We start from the raw sequence: 14,001 nt of genomic DNA on the forward strand, positions 1-14,001 counted from the left end.
CTTACTTTATTTTTTTAAAATTTATGAAAATAATTTTTAAGAATATGATATAAAAACAGTAGCACCAAACATGTTTTTTGTCTCAATTTTATAATTTTATCCTTTGATTTTTCTGTTTCTATTATAGGAAATCTCAAGGGATTTTAGAATTATACGGGATGCTCTTGACTCATAATTTCATAACATAACATCACTAGGTATATCAAGTGAACAAAAATAGTAAAAGTCCAAATGATAATGCATTACTTACATATATCCATCATTATTGTCATGAATATATAACACTATTTCATATGCTTGTTTCATTACAACTAACATGATTATAGTGAAGAAATTATTCGTCATACATGAGGAAAAAGATATATGAATTCTAATGTTTGATAAAAAAACCTCAGATATTTTTATGAGGACTGAGGAGATTTTAGCAAAAACTGGGGAACTTTTTACAAGCTAGTTCTGGTCCTGGCCCAGGCCCAATGTGCGATACTAGTCTCGGGCTGGAACTCCCCCAACATGGGCCCGGCTCGTTCAATGGAGGCTCAACGATGGCTGTTAGATCAATGTGCAATGGATCAGGTCCGTCGGATCATCCGAATGGATCCCGGAGCCGCGCTATAAAGAGTCGGGCAATAGGGTAAGGGTTTCAACCTCTCTCTCTCTCTCTCTGTGCCCGGCGCCCAAATCCTCTCTAGCAGCGTCAGCGGCAGCGGCAGTGACACCGCAAGCAGCACCATGGCGGTCGGGTGAGGATCTCATCCTTTCCGCAAATTTTCCGCAATTTTTCTTCTGTCTCCGTTTCAATCTCTCACATTTTCTTCTCCGTTTTCGATCCTTTCAGCAAGAACAAGAGGATCTCCAAGGGGAAGAAGGGAGGAAAGAAGAAGGCGTACGCTAACATCAAATCTACCTCCTTTTTCTTCTCTTGCTATCTATCTTTTTCAGTCTCTCTGTTATGGTTTTGATTTGCTCGATCTGTTGCAGTGTGGATCCCTTCTCGAAGAAGGACTGGTACGACATTAAGGCACCATCAGTCTTTAACGTGAGGAACATCGGGAAAACCCTCGTCTCAAGGACCCAGGGTACCAAGGTTTGTTATTCCTATTATTGTTGCTGTTAATCTTCTTCTTTTTTTCTTCTATGTTCTTATTAGTACTGTAAAATATTCTTCCACTAGATCTGTTTAGGTTATGTAGTTCAACAGATTTTGTAGATTGTTTATGGGATTAAAGTCATTGTGTTTATTGTGTTTGTTATGCGTCGAGCGTCGAAGATGTCTAAAATAAATTATTTTGCAATCATTCGCTTTATAACAAATTCAGTCTAGATTGAAACTGGTGTATATTATTATTATTTGACAAAAGTTTTGTTCTGAAGTTTGCTTTACCTTTTGCACACTGTTGGTTAGATGATTGAGCCTTTAGATATTCTTCCCCATGCAGCTTCTTTTTGTTTGCATTTAACTTTGTTACAATTATTTTTCTTCATTATTTCTTTGAATTTGTCTATAATTTCATAAAAGCTTTGTACTTGTGATTTTATTATGGTGGGTTAATTAATACCAGAATGGCCTCTTCATTTCTATGCTTGGAAAATGTCGTTTTGATAAATTTCCTAGGAAGATAAGTTATCGTTCCATTTTCTAAGCTTCTGGCATATAATATTGATTATGGTAGGGCCTGCATATCCTCGTGTAGGCTGTAATCATGACACTTTTTTTTCCTTGCAAATCATCAGCTAACTCACACTCACGCAAATTTAAGTGAAGGCAATTTTTCACACTAGATGAACATGTAGAATAAAGATGTTCAAATGAATGGCTCCAATGACAAGACATCTTAAGGGCTATTGTGATTGTGTAAATGCTTTATTTGGATATGATCCACTTTTTGCATATGGATATTTATAGTTGATGTTGCTTGCATGCTCACTCAACTAATCTGCTTGAAACCTGTGATCTATTAATTGCATTTGTTTAAGCCTGCAGATTTTATGGTTAAAAATGGGTTGTTTAGTGCATAAGGCTTCACCATTGCGGAGTTTGGGGAGGGTATGATGTACATAGCCTTACCTCTGAGCAAGGTTCGCGGTACCGATCGTATCGACGTACCGGTTGGCTCCGGTATCGGTACGGTACGGGTGCCGAACCGAGCTGAACCGATACCGTACCGATAGAGCACATTCGGCCTGGTTTTGACCCCATCGTTATTTTTTTTTGGAGTTCTTTCACTTTTGGATATTTTTTTGATGTTTTTATGTTTAGGTTTAAGGTTAAAAGTAGATGATGCAACTTATTACTTCCAAATGATTCAAATAATGAGATGAAGAACATAAAATATTTTCAAATTAAGATACAATTAATTACATACATTTAAAGCATTCTTGGATATCTAAAATCGGATCGAGTGGCGATGCTTCTCGTCAATATCTGGATCATCAGCATAATATGGAGGCAGATCAACCCATTCGTCTAACCAAGCGGCATTGTAGTCTTATATGCTCAATCCTCGAGGAATGCGCGTCGGGTCATAAGAACTCTTGGATCTCTCGCTGAAGCTTTGGCTCTGAGAGGTGTCTTGATAAGGGGCCCATTCGAATATGCCGGCACCAAAATCCGACCCGTAAGATCCTTCGGGCTACGCAGGGTAGTAGCCACCGGAAGATGACTCCGATGCACCATATCCATAGGCTGGCTGAGGCCGCGGATAATAGAAAGACTCGGAACTTGATACATCAATGGATCCGACTCCACATGGGAGGTCATCTGCAGCTGCATCCTGGACTCTTGAACGACCTCGAGGAGCTCTTCTTCGATATGCAATGGTATCCGACCGGCCTATATCAGGCGGCCTACCGAGGTCCGTATCTTGTGTAGCATGCGTAAACTGACTCACCGGTGTATTGAAAATCTTCCTCCAGCTGTGTCTCATAAGTAGTACTATACTGTTCTCCACTTCCTCCATGGCTAGTAGATCCATCACCACCAGAACCTTCATCGCTGCTGGTCCAAGTCTCCTCCTCGACATTCTCCATTGGGGTCCTTTCCTTTTCTTTTCTTCTTTGCTGGGATTGACACCTTCCTGATCGAGTTGACTGGGTACTAGAGCGTCCTCGTCCTCGCATGAGAGGATCATCTCTTTGAACAGGAGCATCGTACCAGTCATGCGGTGACTGGATTTCCTCTAGCCACGTCATATCAGCTGTAGGAGTGCGTGGAATGTTGCGCTCAGCCCATTGCTGTGGATCGACCATAGCCTCGGTGGCTATGATGCTGGCTGGTCGTCGAGGCGATCCTGGCTCATCAAGCTCGAGCTCCTGCTGCTGGGCCGCAAGCCAGTCGAGCATAGAATTATCATCATCATCATCTATAAAAGTCCTATAGATGGGATCTGCATACTTGAGCTCCACTTCCTTCTGAATGCATTTTAGCCTCAACCGCAGATTGTAGTGCACATAAACTAGGTCGTTGAGGCGCTTTTGTGTCAAACGGTTCCTCTGTTTGCTGTGGATGAGACCAAAGGTGGACCAGTTGCGCTCACAGCCACTCGAGGAGACCGTTTGGGGAGAGGATCCGGATAGCTATCTGCTTAAGATTTTTTGCGGATCTGCCAAAATGAATCCACCATTCAGCTGCAAAAATATTGAAGATAATTACATTTTACATATATGATGGCCTCATAGTTGAAGATAATTCAGATGCAGAGGTGTCTTGCAGATTTGTATTGTACCTGGATTCATAGTTGCCTTGCTCACGACAGCTGGTCGCTGTCCAAAGCTATGGCTGCCCTCTTTAAATAATTTGGTCTGTGGAAAGAAGTTTGTTGTAGTATGTCAATAATATAAGATCCGATATATTTACATATGTTACTAAATCATAGTTACCTTTTCTATACATGACGCGGCGACTTCTGGATCAGGCTTCATCTTATAAATAACATTACGCAGAGCATGAAGTTCATCATCTATACCAATTCCACTCTCGTACTGAAACCGGGGATTCAGATAGTATGCTGCACATAGATGGCACCATCTTAGTATAATTATACAAATATATCAATCAGTATAATTATCAATATTATCGCTTATCTGCTAGATGCAATTTTCTATCCATTTGGGCTCCCCACCGCTGCTCAATGATGTCGATGTACTCCTGGGCATGGGCTACATCTGCCTCCATGATCTGAGCCTTTGCCTTCTTCATCATGTGATACAAAAAGCCCATCTAGAGGTACCTCTCTCTATCCACGGCCCGCAGCACTTCATATAATGGTTTTATAGCCTTGACTATCGCATTGGCCTGCTGCCAGAATGACTACCTGTTTACCAAGTCTTCCATTCTGCTTCCTTCAATACCGGCCTGGGCATATCTACTTTCTTGCCACTCGGGACTGACAAACATCTGACGTAGGGCTCCTTTCTTCTCGATAAGGCTATCAAGTGCAATGTAATTCGTAGCAAACCGTGTGACTCCTGGTCTAAGAATTTCTTCCCCTGCATACTTTCTCATTAATGAAAGAACCCAAGTATGGCTATAAATATACCTGATGATGCGTTAGGCTATCTCCACCGTATGTTGCACCCTACGGATCTTTCCAATATCCATCAGGATGAGGTCGATGCAATGTGCAGCACATGGGGTCCAGAAAATTTGTGGTCGTCGCTCCATCAAGACCTGCCCGGCCAACTTATATTACGGTCCGTTATCAGTGATGATCTGCACGATATTCTCCTCTCCAATCTGATCAATCACCTTCTTCATAAGTCTAAGGATGTATAAGGCGTTGTGCACCTTATCCGAAGCATCAACTGACTTGTGGAAGAAGGTCTTCGTATCACAGTATGTTAGAAAGTTGATGATGGCCAGCTTTGTCGGACCGGTTCAACCATCACACATCAGAGTGAGCCCATATGTGGGCCACTTGCTCTTATATGAGCTAATCCAATTCTCTAGCTCCTCTTTATTGTTGTCAAGAAGCTCACCATAGATGTTCTTTGGGCCTGGAGGATCGACACCGGGACCGGCAGACTGTATGGTCTGATGGCAGACTTGTAGTATGTATTGTCTGCAGCATTCGCTGGAATGTGGCTGAAGTGGAACTAGGATCCAATAGCTCGCCACATATCCTTCTTCTTCTCCTTCTTCCACATTGTGTCTACCCTGTGCTGCTTCGAATCTCTCTTTAGGAAGGCATGCGGATATACATCATGGATTGACGCACCTAGTGGAATTCCTTCGGAAGACTTCTTTTGGCCACCAAAACCACCTAGGATAGATGCAATCCGGCTACGTCCTCTGCCCTCGCCCTTCCTGACTGAGGTTGTCCTTTTAAACTCTGGATCTTGTCTGCTTCCAGCAGAACCGGCGCCCGACTCGAAAAACGAGGGCCCAAATCGAGTCCGATGCCTCGCCACCTCCTCCTGCTGCCACCGATCATTCAGACTCGCCCGCATGGCAGCCTGGATCTGTGCCTCCTCCTCATCTGGACCCTCGACCTCCTGTGACTCCATCAAGTGATAGGAAGGTGCTTCTGCAGCTTGGCGTTCCACCTCCGCTTTCTGCTTGGCAGCCCTCTTCTTGGTTGCTTTGATCTCAGCGAGGTTTTTCCTCATCAGCTGATGGGTGCTCGGTGGGCACTCCGAGCATGCAGATATCTCACGAGAATTACCGGCTAAGTGCTGCTTTAACCTGGTTACTCCTTCTTTGAAGCACTTGTGGCAATAATTGCACTGAAACTGGTGCCGTTCACCGAGCATCTTTCCATGCTCCCAGCCAATATTACGCTCTTGGGGTTGCCCTCTCCTTGATGGCTCCATTCCTACGACCACATTATTTTTTTTTCAATTTCTATTTTTTTGTAATTAAAAATTAATTTTTAATTTTTTAATTAAATTATAAATTATATAAATTCTGTAAAAACAAAAGTTAATGTCACCATTAACATCGTCCATATATCGACAATATATAAAAAATTTAAGTCGAAATGGAATCATTGAATCATTTCCTATTTTTTGGTAATTTTTGACTTAATTTTTTTAAGCAATTTAAATGAAATATTAAAAAAACAATGTAGGGAAAAGAAATTTTACCTTATTTAGTTTTTGCTGGATTTTTCTTCAAGAAAAACGACGCTCTCCGACTCTTCTAATTTTTTTTCATGCCTTTGTCTTTGCCTTTCTCTTCTTTTCCTCCTCCTTTCTCTCTGCCTTTCCTTCATCTAAGCTGATGGATTTGGCTTTAGCATTCGGTCGGCTTTTATAGCCAACTGTTGAGGCACTGTGATACTTTGAAAAGTGCCACTGTGAGCCACAGCGTGGCACTTTCGAAGTGCCGCACCGGCACTTTCATTTGAAAGTGCCGCACAAAGTGGCACTTTGAAAGTGCCTCTGGCCAGCCAGAGGCACTTTGAAATCTAGCACCGAACCTGTGCGAACCGGCTCGGTTCGCACCGGTTCGAACATGTACCGGTGCGAACCGAGCCGGTTCGCACCGGTTCGATGCTCAAACCGATCGGTTCTGACCCAATTTTAATTAGGTCGGAACCGATTTCCACCTCTGTACCGGACCGGTGCCAGTCGGTACCAGTCCGGTACGGGCTGAACCGACCGGTACAGGTCGGTTCAGCAGACCTTGCCCCTGAGTTTGTTTCTACGTTTTGAAGCTATGACTTTTTGGTCACAATGGAGTAATCTTACCATTGTGCAAGGCTCACCCTCAGATTTTATGGCAAATGAGCTTAATTAAAATACCGTTGTAGTCATGGTCAATGGAACTGTCTTGAACCGGGCAGCTTGGGGTGTACTAAGTTGTATCGGTGGTGGATTGGGATGGTTCCAGCGATTGAAATGAAATAAAAGTTAATGGAGGGAGAGAAGGAGAAGGAAAGAGAGGAAAAGAGAGAGAGAGCGAGCGGGGGAGGGAAGGAGAGGGAGAGGAAGGAAGAGAGAGGGCCGCGGGGTCAGCGGCGGAGGGCTGGCGGAGGCCGGCGAGCTATGCGGAGCCGCACAGAGGAGGGGCTCTACTCCGGTTCTTTTGTTTCGTTCATAATAGGGGTCCCGAAGGGGCTTTTTTTTAATTTGCCATTTTTTTAAGTGAAGCTGACGATTTTTAAGTGAAGCCGACAAGTAATCCGGTCCCTGGTTTTGGCACAGCAAACATTGGTTATAGTTTTGTTTTGTTGAAATCTGTGAATTATTGGTTTGAGAGTTACAATGGCACTGGTTAGAAAAGTTAATAAAAAACTGACTGCCAAATAAGTGAGATTTTATATTTCTCCAAATCAAGTTTATCTTAGTTTGATGCTTTTGTATGAGCTTTTGCATCTCCTTTCTTCACTGCTCTTTCACTTGTACTTAGTTCTAGTTAACTTTGGCATGAGACTAGGTCCTGTATCAAGATTTAATTTTGCATGAAATGTGGTTCAGCCATATAAGAACAAGGTGCAAAGTTGGATGGTTTGGTTGTGTAGTAAGATGAGTTAAAAAGCTTGGATAGGAGAGGTTTTTGTTTTGGTTTGGCACGTGGGGGGTTGGGGGGGGGGGGGGGGTGGGGGTGCGATGTGTGTATAGTCTTGCCACACATTGAGGAGTCAGCACTATCTGATTTGTCTGGCTGTGCTCAGGCTTGATTTGAATCTCATTTGATCTAGCCAATTAGCGACCTCAGAGAAAGACCCTCTTGGATTAGCCTAATAGGTATCATAATTGCTCATATCCTTTAATGTTAAGCAGACTGTGACTTCTTTATCCCCGTACTTGAGATAAACCAGCATCACTGTGCAATTCAGTCATGATATGTATTAATGTTAATTTTGTGATGCAAATCTGTGGTAATTTTGTTCTCATGATTCCCCAGAAGTCATGATATGTATTAATGTTAATTTTACAGTTGGTCACTCATCTAAACTGTTTTGCCCCCCTGTTATCTTCAGATTGCTTCGGAGGGTCTGAAGCACAGAGTTTTTGAAGTTTCTTTAGCTGACCTTCAGAATGATGAAGATCAGGCTTACAGAAAGATCCGGCTTCGTGCAGAGGACGTTCAAGGGAAAAATGTCCTCACAAACTTCTGGGTATGTGCCACATATTTGGTGGTAACTTCACAACTGTAATATTTTTGTTATTCATCTCCATCTTAATTTTCCTTTGCAGGGCATGAATTTTACGACTGACAAGCTTAGGTCGTTAGTGCGGAAGTGGCAGACTCTTATTGAGGCACATGTTGATGTGAAGACCACTGATAATTACACTTTGCGGATGTTCTGCATTGGCTTCACCAAGAGACGTCCAAATCAGGTCAAGCGCACTTGCTATGCCCAAACTAGCCAGATCCGACAGGTAAATAACATTTTGAGTTGCAACCCTAATTATTTATGTATCAATATTTTTATGGAGTAACTATACGTTTTACCTTAAGAAAAGAGTAATAGTTTATTCTGTTTTATGTTATATTCAGATACGCCGCAAGATGAGGGAGATTATGGTCAATCAAGCTGCATCCTGTGATCTCAAGGACCTGGTACAGAAATTTATACCTGAGGTCATTGGCAAGGAGATTGAGAAAGCAACAACAAGCATTTACCCGCTTCAGAATGTGTTTATCCGGAAGGTGAAGATATTGAAGGCCCCAAAATTTGATTTGGGGAAGCTCATGGAGGTACTTTCATTATTATTCTCTCACTGCAACCGCTCTGTCCGTGCCACTGCAATTGTTGAATGGATAACGTCACATGCCATGTGATTTGGATCATTACATTGAGTAGAATGTGTCCTTAATTGTCCAATTCTTTTGACTATTGGCCGTTGCAGGTTCATGGAGACTACAAGGAGGATGTGGGTGTTAAGATCGACAGGCCTGCAGATGATGTCCAGATGGAAGGTGAACCAGAAGTTGTTGGTGCCTAAAAGAATGTGGCGCCAGTGTTTTCATTTAGTAATGGTACTGCTTTTTAGACGATAAATACCATCCATAGGTACTGTGGGCGGTGTGGACTTGCAGCAGTTTTGATATTAGTTTTTGATAGAGGTTGCTTTTTACATATTCTGTTGAGTTGATTGGTGACGGCTTATCTTAATTTGGAGCAGTACAATGTGATATGCTTATTTAATTCTGACTCCTGAATTTAGATTTTACCTGATTTTATGTTATGCCAATTTTGTAATTGTTTTGTTTGGTTGTGCTGTCTATATACAATTTGATTAGCGTACACAGAGGTATGCATTTTGAGGCTTTGGGAAACGGTGGGGTTGAGTCTGGTTGATTTAGGGTATAGAATTGTGACCAAACAGATTTAAATCTGTTACTTTACAGGCCAAGATTATTAAAACCAAATGAAATGGAACTAGAATTTGTTTTTGGTTCATCTTACAGGCCAAGATTATGGATTGGAAATTGTTCAAAAATTAGGCATTTTTGGATGTATGGTTTAGAGCACATCCAATTTTGAGGAGATTGTTAAGAAAATTGTTAAAATATTGAAGGACTCTCTCTTGTAGCTAAGGCACCACCAAGTCTGCAAACTCCAAGTCTGCAAGCTCCAAGCTAGATGAAGAAGATTGGAATAGTTTTTGATGTGAATTGATTCTAGTTAGAGGAGAAAGAGGTAAGGGGTGAAAACAAAAGGTATGTTTCATTTTGGTGATGAGGGTGGTGAGGATTCAACTAGTTTTGGCTCTCGTGGAAGAAGAGGTGAAGGGTGAAAAGTGGGGGCGGGGGGTTAGGGCTCGAGGTTTGGCTTATGGTCAGCCGGTAAGGATGCTGGTGAGTGGTTGAAGAAATAAAGAGCCAATGGAGAAGTGATTAGAAAAGGAAAAGGTGAACAGGCAAAAGTAGAATAGAGAAAAAAAAGTTAAGATTAAGTTGAGGAGTATATATTTAGGGGGGGCACTTTCCTTTGAATTGGTTTTTTGCAAATTCATACCAAAATCAAGAGATTTTTTATTTGAAAGATTTTAAAACCATAACTAAACAGTTCAAATCAAACCAATATGACTGGCCGTGTCTGCTTTGAGGTTTGATTGATTTTTTTCACCCTCCTAGCGAAACGCAGGTTTTGGCTTTGATGCATAGTATCACTGTAGATAAGCCATGAATATATTGCCAGACATTGCCAAATTCTTCTTCCGTTCTTGCTTGATTTGGTGTGGCATCAGCCAAAGTTGTATTCAAGTGGCTATTGAAGGGTTGGTTTGGTAGTTAGATTTTTGATTCAAGGTTTGAAGCAAATGCTTTTGTATGAGCAGCATAATGTCACTTTCTGTGCTATGCTTGACTGGCTTGGCATCAGGATACAAAGGGATTTTATGCTGAACTATGTCTGTGCTGAGTCCAGGCATATCATCGTAGGACCATGCAAAGACATCCTTGTATTCTTTCAAAAGGTCAATCAGGCTTGTTCGTTCTTCGAGAGTCAAAGTGGTTCCTACCCTAACCTCTTGGGTTCGTCTGCGGTCCCTAAATGAATGGGTTGGGTTTTTTCCATGACGGGTTGAGCCTTCCTTTCCTCTGATCTCTCCACCATTTCCAAGAGTTCAGGGGGAGTTTCTGATGAGACAACTTGATTGACCCTGGTTTGAAGTACGATGCCTCGCCCTAGGCGATTTGGGTGTTTGCTACTGGTGATGATTGCAACTCTTTGCATTTGAACCCTAGTTTGGTTTTGGTTTTTGCTGATGAAGCTGTGCAACTCTACCGTTGAAGCCTAAAGCATTTTGAACGGGCCTGGGCTTGAACTATAGACTTACCAGATTCGGGACTGAATATGTTAAAACAAGCCAAGCTCCCGTTTTATACAGGCTAGCCCGAGCCCGGCTGGATTCTATATACATATTCCATTTATAGTCTAGTGGGTGAACCCGGATCAAGTGACTTGTTCACTTAATTCCAAAGTCAATCCAATGTAATGATCGAATGAGGTATTATTGAGGTGCTTAGGGTTCTTGGTCTGCGGCCTTTACAAGCTGAGCTCCTCATCTCATCCTCTCTTCTCTTCCGTCTTCTCTTATTGTCTCCTTCGCCTCTTCTAAATTGTTCATTTGATTGCCTCCTCTTTTCCCTTCTTTTTCTCTAGTCATCGCTAACAACAGCACCATCATGATGAAATGCTGCCCGCTCCCTCTCTTCTCAACATCTTCCTCTCTCAATGTAGCCGCAGCAAAAGTGCCTTCATCGCATCGCCTTCTCCCACTTCTACTTGGTGAGATCCCTCTCTTCTTTTCGATGCCGGTAGCGCCACCATGATGAAATTTCAGTGTCTCCCCTTGTTCTCATTGTCTTCCTACCCCATCGCAGATGTTGGAGATGGTGTTGGAGGTGTGTGTAGTGTCATTAAACACATTTCATTTGGAGATCAACAAAGGGGATAGGAGATAAATTGGGAAATATATGAAGAGATCATTAAACGAAGACATGATGTTGGTAGTGCGCAACAAAGGTAAGGTCCTCAAAAACTTGATTACAACATGCTTCACTGATGGGAAGATTTCAAACTTTACCTGTGATACTAGTGGACTGGGAAGCGAATGACATGGTAGCTGCGATTTGAGTGAAGAAGAAAAGCCAACAAGAAAAGAGCTCTTTTGTGCAATTTAAACTCAAAAAGATCACATCTTTGTTACTTTGGCAAGAGGATTGCATGCATATTAGCCAGTCAAATGAATAATTCACAAATGTCAGATAAGTGATCCAAATTGGAACATTCCAAAATTAGGAATCTACCCATGGATGCTTTTGGAATATTTAAGAATTAGGAATCTACTAAGGGTGCATGATCAGGCTGGCAGGGTGAGATTTCGATGGGCTGCACTAGGACGTTGGGATGGGCGTCGTAAGACCTCCACACCCTAGGTAATGGCATGGCTACCTCCTATGTCGGCTTCTGCCCTAACCACACTAACAGGGCATCCGACTTAAGTACTACTGAGATTCCAAAGTACCTAGGAACATTTTAATTTAACCTTTTCTAGTAAACTTAAATTTAATTTTTTAGTAAATTAATTTTAATTTATCTTGTCAAATTCTGATGTTTATTTAAGATTGCAAGATTTAATCATCCATTCCTTGGCCTCTCATTTTGGTCTTCCATTATCGAAGAACAAACATTATCTACTAAAGATGCAATTTTCTAGTTTTTGATGCTAGAAGAAATTATTGACTGACTAAAATCTTATTAGAGACAACATAACACATTTTTCATAATCTCTAAGGACATGTTTGGTTAACCTAGTGGGATAAGATATTTGAGGCTTGCCTGCTGGATTCATGGGTCGGACAGCCTATTTGGATACAGCTCTGTGTCAACCCAACACCACCTTAGGCTATATCCTGTGGGAGTGCGATGTTCAAGCATCCCCATCTCCCTCGTCGCCGCCTACCCTCAGCCCTCTTCCTCCCTCTCTCCCAACCTTCTCCCAGGCACCACCAATGGAAAGAGTGAAAAAGGGACATATAATGTTTGAAAGGATTATTGACTACAAGTGGTAGTGTGGACACGAGTACTGGACTGATTATTTTGCGGGATCATGGTTGTCGCAGGAGGACGGTCCAGCCACTTTCGTTGTGGCTGGATTGATTGATGTTATTTTTATTATTTATTTATTTTATGTGGGTAGGAGTAATTTGCATATAGTCTTTTGAGGACCTCTTTTGAATTGTTTTCTTCGTTGGGACTTATTTGTTATTTTGTGGCCCTATATATATATAGGGCATGCTTCAATGAATTAATGCAAGAAAATTAGCCTTCTTCTTCTTCCTCCTCCTCTTCTCTTTTCTTCTTCTTCTCCTCTTCTTCTCCTCTTTCACGCTGCCTTCCACCCCTTACATCCGTCCTGCATCAGCTTTGGTATCAGAGCAGGGCTGACTTTGCCTCTGTTGTTGAAGTCAAGGGATTCAGTTTATGGACGGACCCCCGTCGATTCCTTTTCGGCCTTTCCCTCATCTGCATTTTGCTAGAGCATTTGCACCGCAAACGCCGGAACGCACGGAGGATCGTCGCACGGCACGCACTCCAAAGAAGAAGGGTCGTTCCCTTTCTTCTTTGTTCTCTTCCCTCTCCATCATCTCACACACCGTGAAGAGAAAAGGGGCAAAGCCCTTCCGTCGGTCGATTTCTACCCGGCGCCAGTCCACCGGACTCCCTCGCAAGACGCCGTCGCCGCCTTCGTTCCCCACCGCCGCTGCCTCCGCCGCTGTCTCCCTTCCCTTCCCTTCCCTCTCTCTCGGATCTCACACAGAGAAGGAAAACTCCGTCGCCGGATACCCCCAAAGCGGCCCGGGAGGCAAATAAGCAGGCCTCCTCATCGTTTTCTCCTCCAACCGTCACTGTGCAAGCATCAACCACCGCAGCCGTTTCGCTGCGCCGCCGATTCGCCATCGGTCGCCGCTGTGGCTCCCCGGAAGCTTCGGCCGCATCTTGCTGCCACCATCCGTGGCCGGATCCAGGAGAAGGACGCCGCCGCCCCACTCGACGCCGCCTCGCTCCACCGGCACAATGCCTCCCCGCAACCACCGCTGCGAAATCAGGCGTGAACCGTCAGATTCGTCGAAGGGAGAAGATGATCTACAGTGCGGGTAAGGTCTACACCCGTTAGCCCGTTAACCCATCATCCATTAACCCGAATCATTTCAAAAAAAAAATATATTGCGGATCAGACTGTCTTAGTGGGTTGGGTCTGTTAACCCGATAACCCGACTCCACTTGAGTCATTTAACAAAAAAAAAAAAATTTGAGTTGCCGCACGTGACGTGTCAGTCACGCACGTGCGCGGGGGGGGGGGGGGGGGGGGGGGGGGGCTTCTTCTTTCCCTCTTTATTTTTCCCGACTATCTCTCTGCTTGGGTTTTTCCTCCGACCACTGTTTTCCGTCGCCCCACGCTGCCCCTTCTCCGCCGTCAACACTTCTGCCCACCGTCACCGCCGCCGCCGCCAATTCTTTCCGCACCACCGCATCTTCCGCCTCTCCCCTCTGCCGCAGTTATTGCTATTCCGCCGGACACTCACCGTCCCGTCCGTGT

General features: G+C 43.4%; 1 protein-coding gene across 1 annotated transcript; it reads left to right on the forward strand.

Moving 5' to 3' along the window:
• Window positions 1-636: 636 nt before the first annotated feature.
• Window positions 637-9,152, forward strand: LOC103722763 (small ribosomal subunit protein eS1). The gene is made up of 7 exons (XM_008813437.4): window positions 637-743; window positions 839-886; window positions 982-1,087; window positions 7,926-8,063; window positions 8,143-8,328; window positions 8,447-8,647; window positions 8,800-9,152. The coding sequence occupies exons 1-7, from the start codon at window positions 733-735 to the stop codon at window positions 8,893-8,895; spliced, it is 786 nt and encodes a 261-aa protein (XP_008811659.2). The 5' UTR covers window positions 637-732; the 3' UTR covers window positions 8,896-9,152.
• Window positions 9,153-14,001: the final 4,849 nt, after the last annotated feature.

This window comes from Phoenix dactylifera, chromosome 15 (assembly GCF_051530095.1).
Source record: "Phoenix dactylifera cultivar Ajwa chromosome 15, Ajwa_hap1_PhDact_Kaust_v1.1, whole genome shotgun sequence".
Taxonomy (NCBI): Eukaryota; Viridiplantae; Streptophyta; class Magnoliopsida; order Arecales; family Arecaceae; genus Phoenix; species Phoenix dactylifera.

Bases quoted from the DNA above. Each gene is read 5' to 3' on its own strand.
- LOC103722763 (XM_008813437.4), top strand. The intron at 887-981 runs GTACGCTAACAT...GATCTGTTGCAG, and splicing joins AAGGGAGGAAAGAAGAAGGC to TGTGGATCCCTTCTCGAAGA. The intron at 8,064-8,142 runs GTATGTGCCACA...TTTCCTTTGCAG, and splicing joins ATGTCCTCACAAACTTCTGG to GGCATGAATTTTACGACTGA.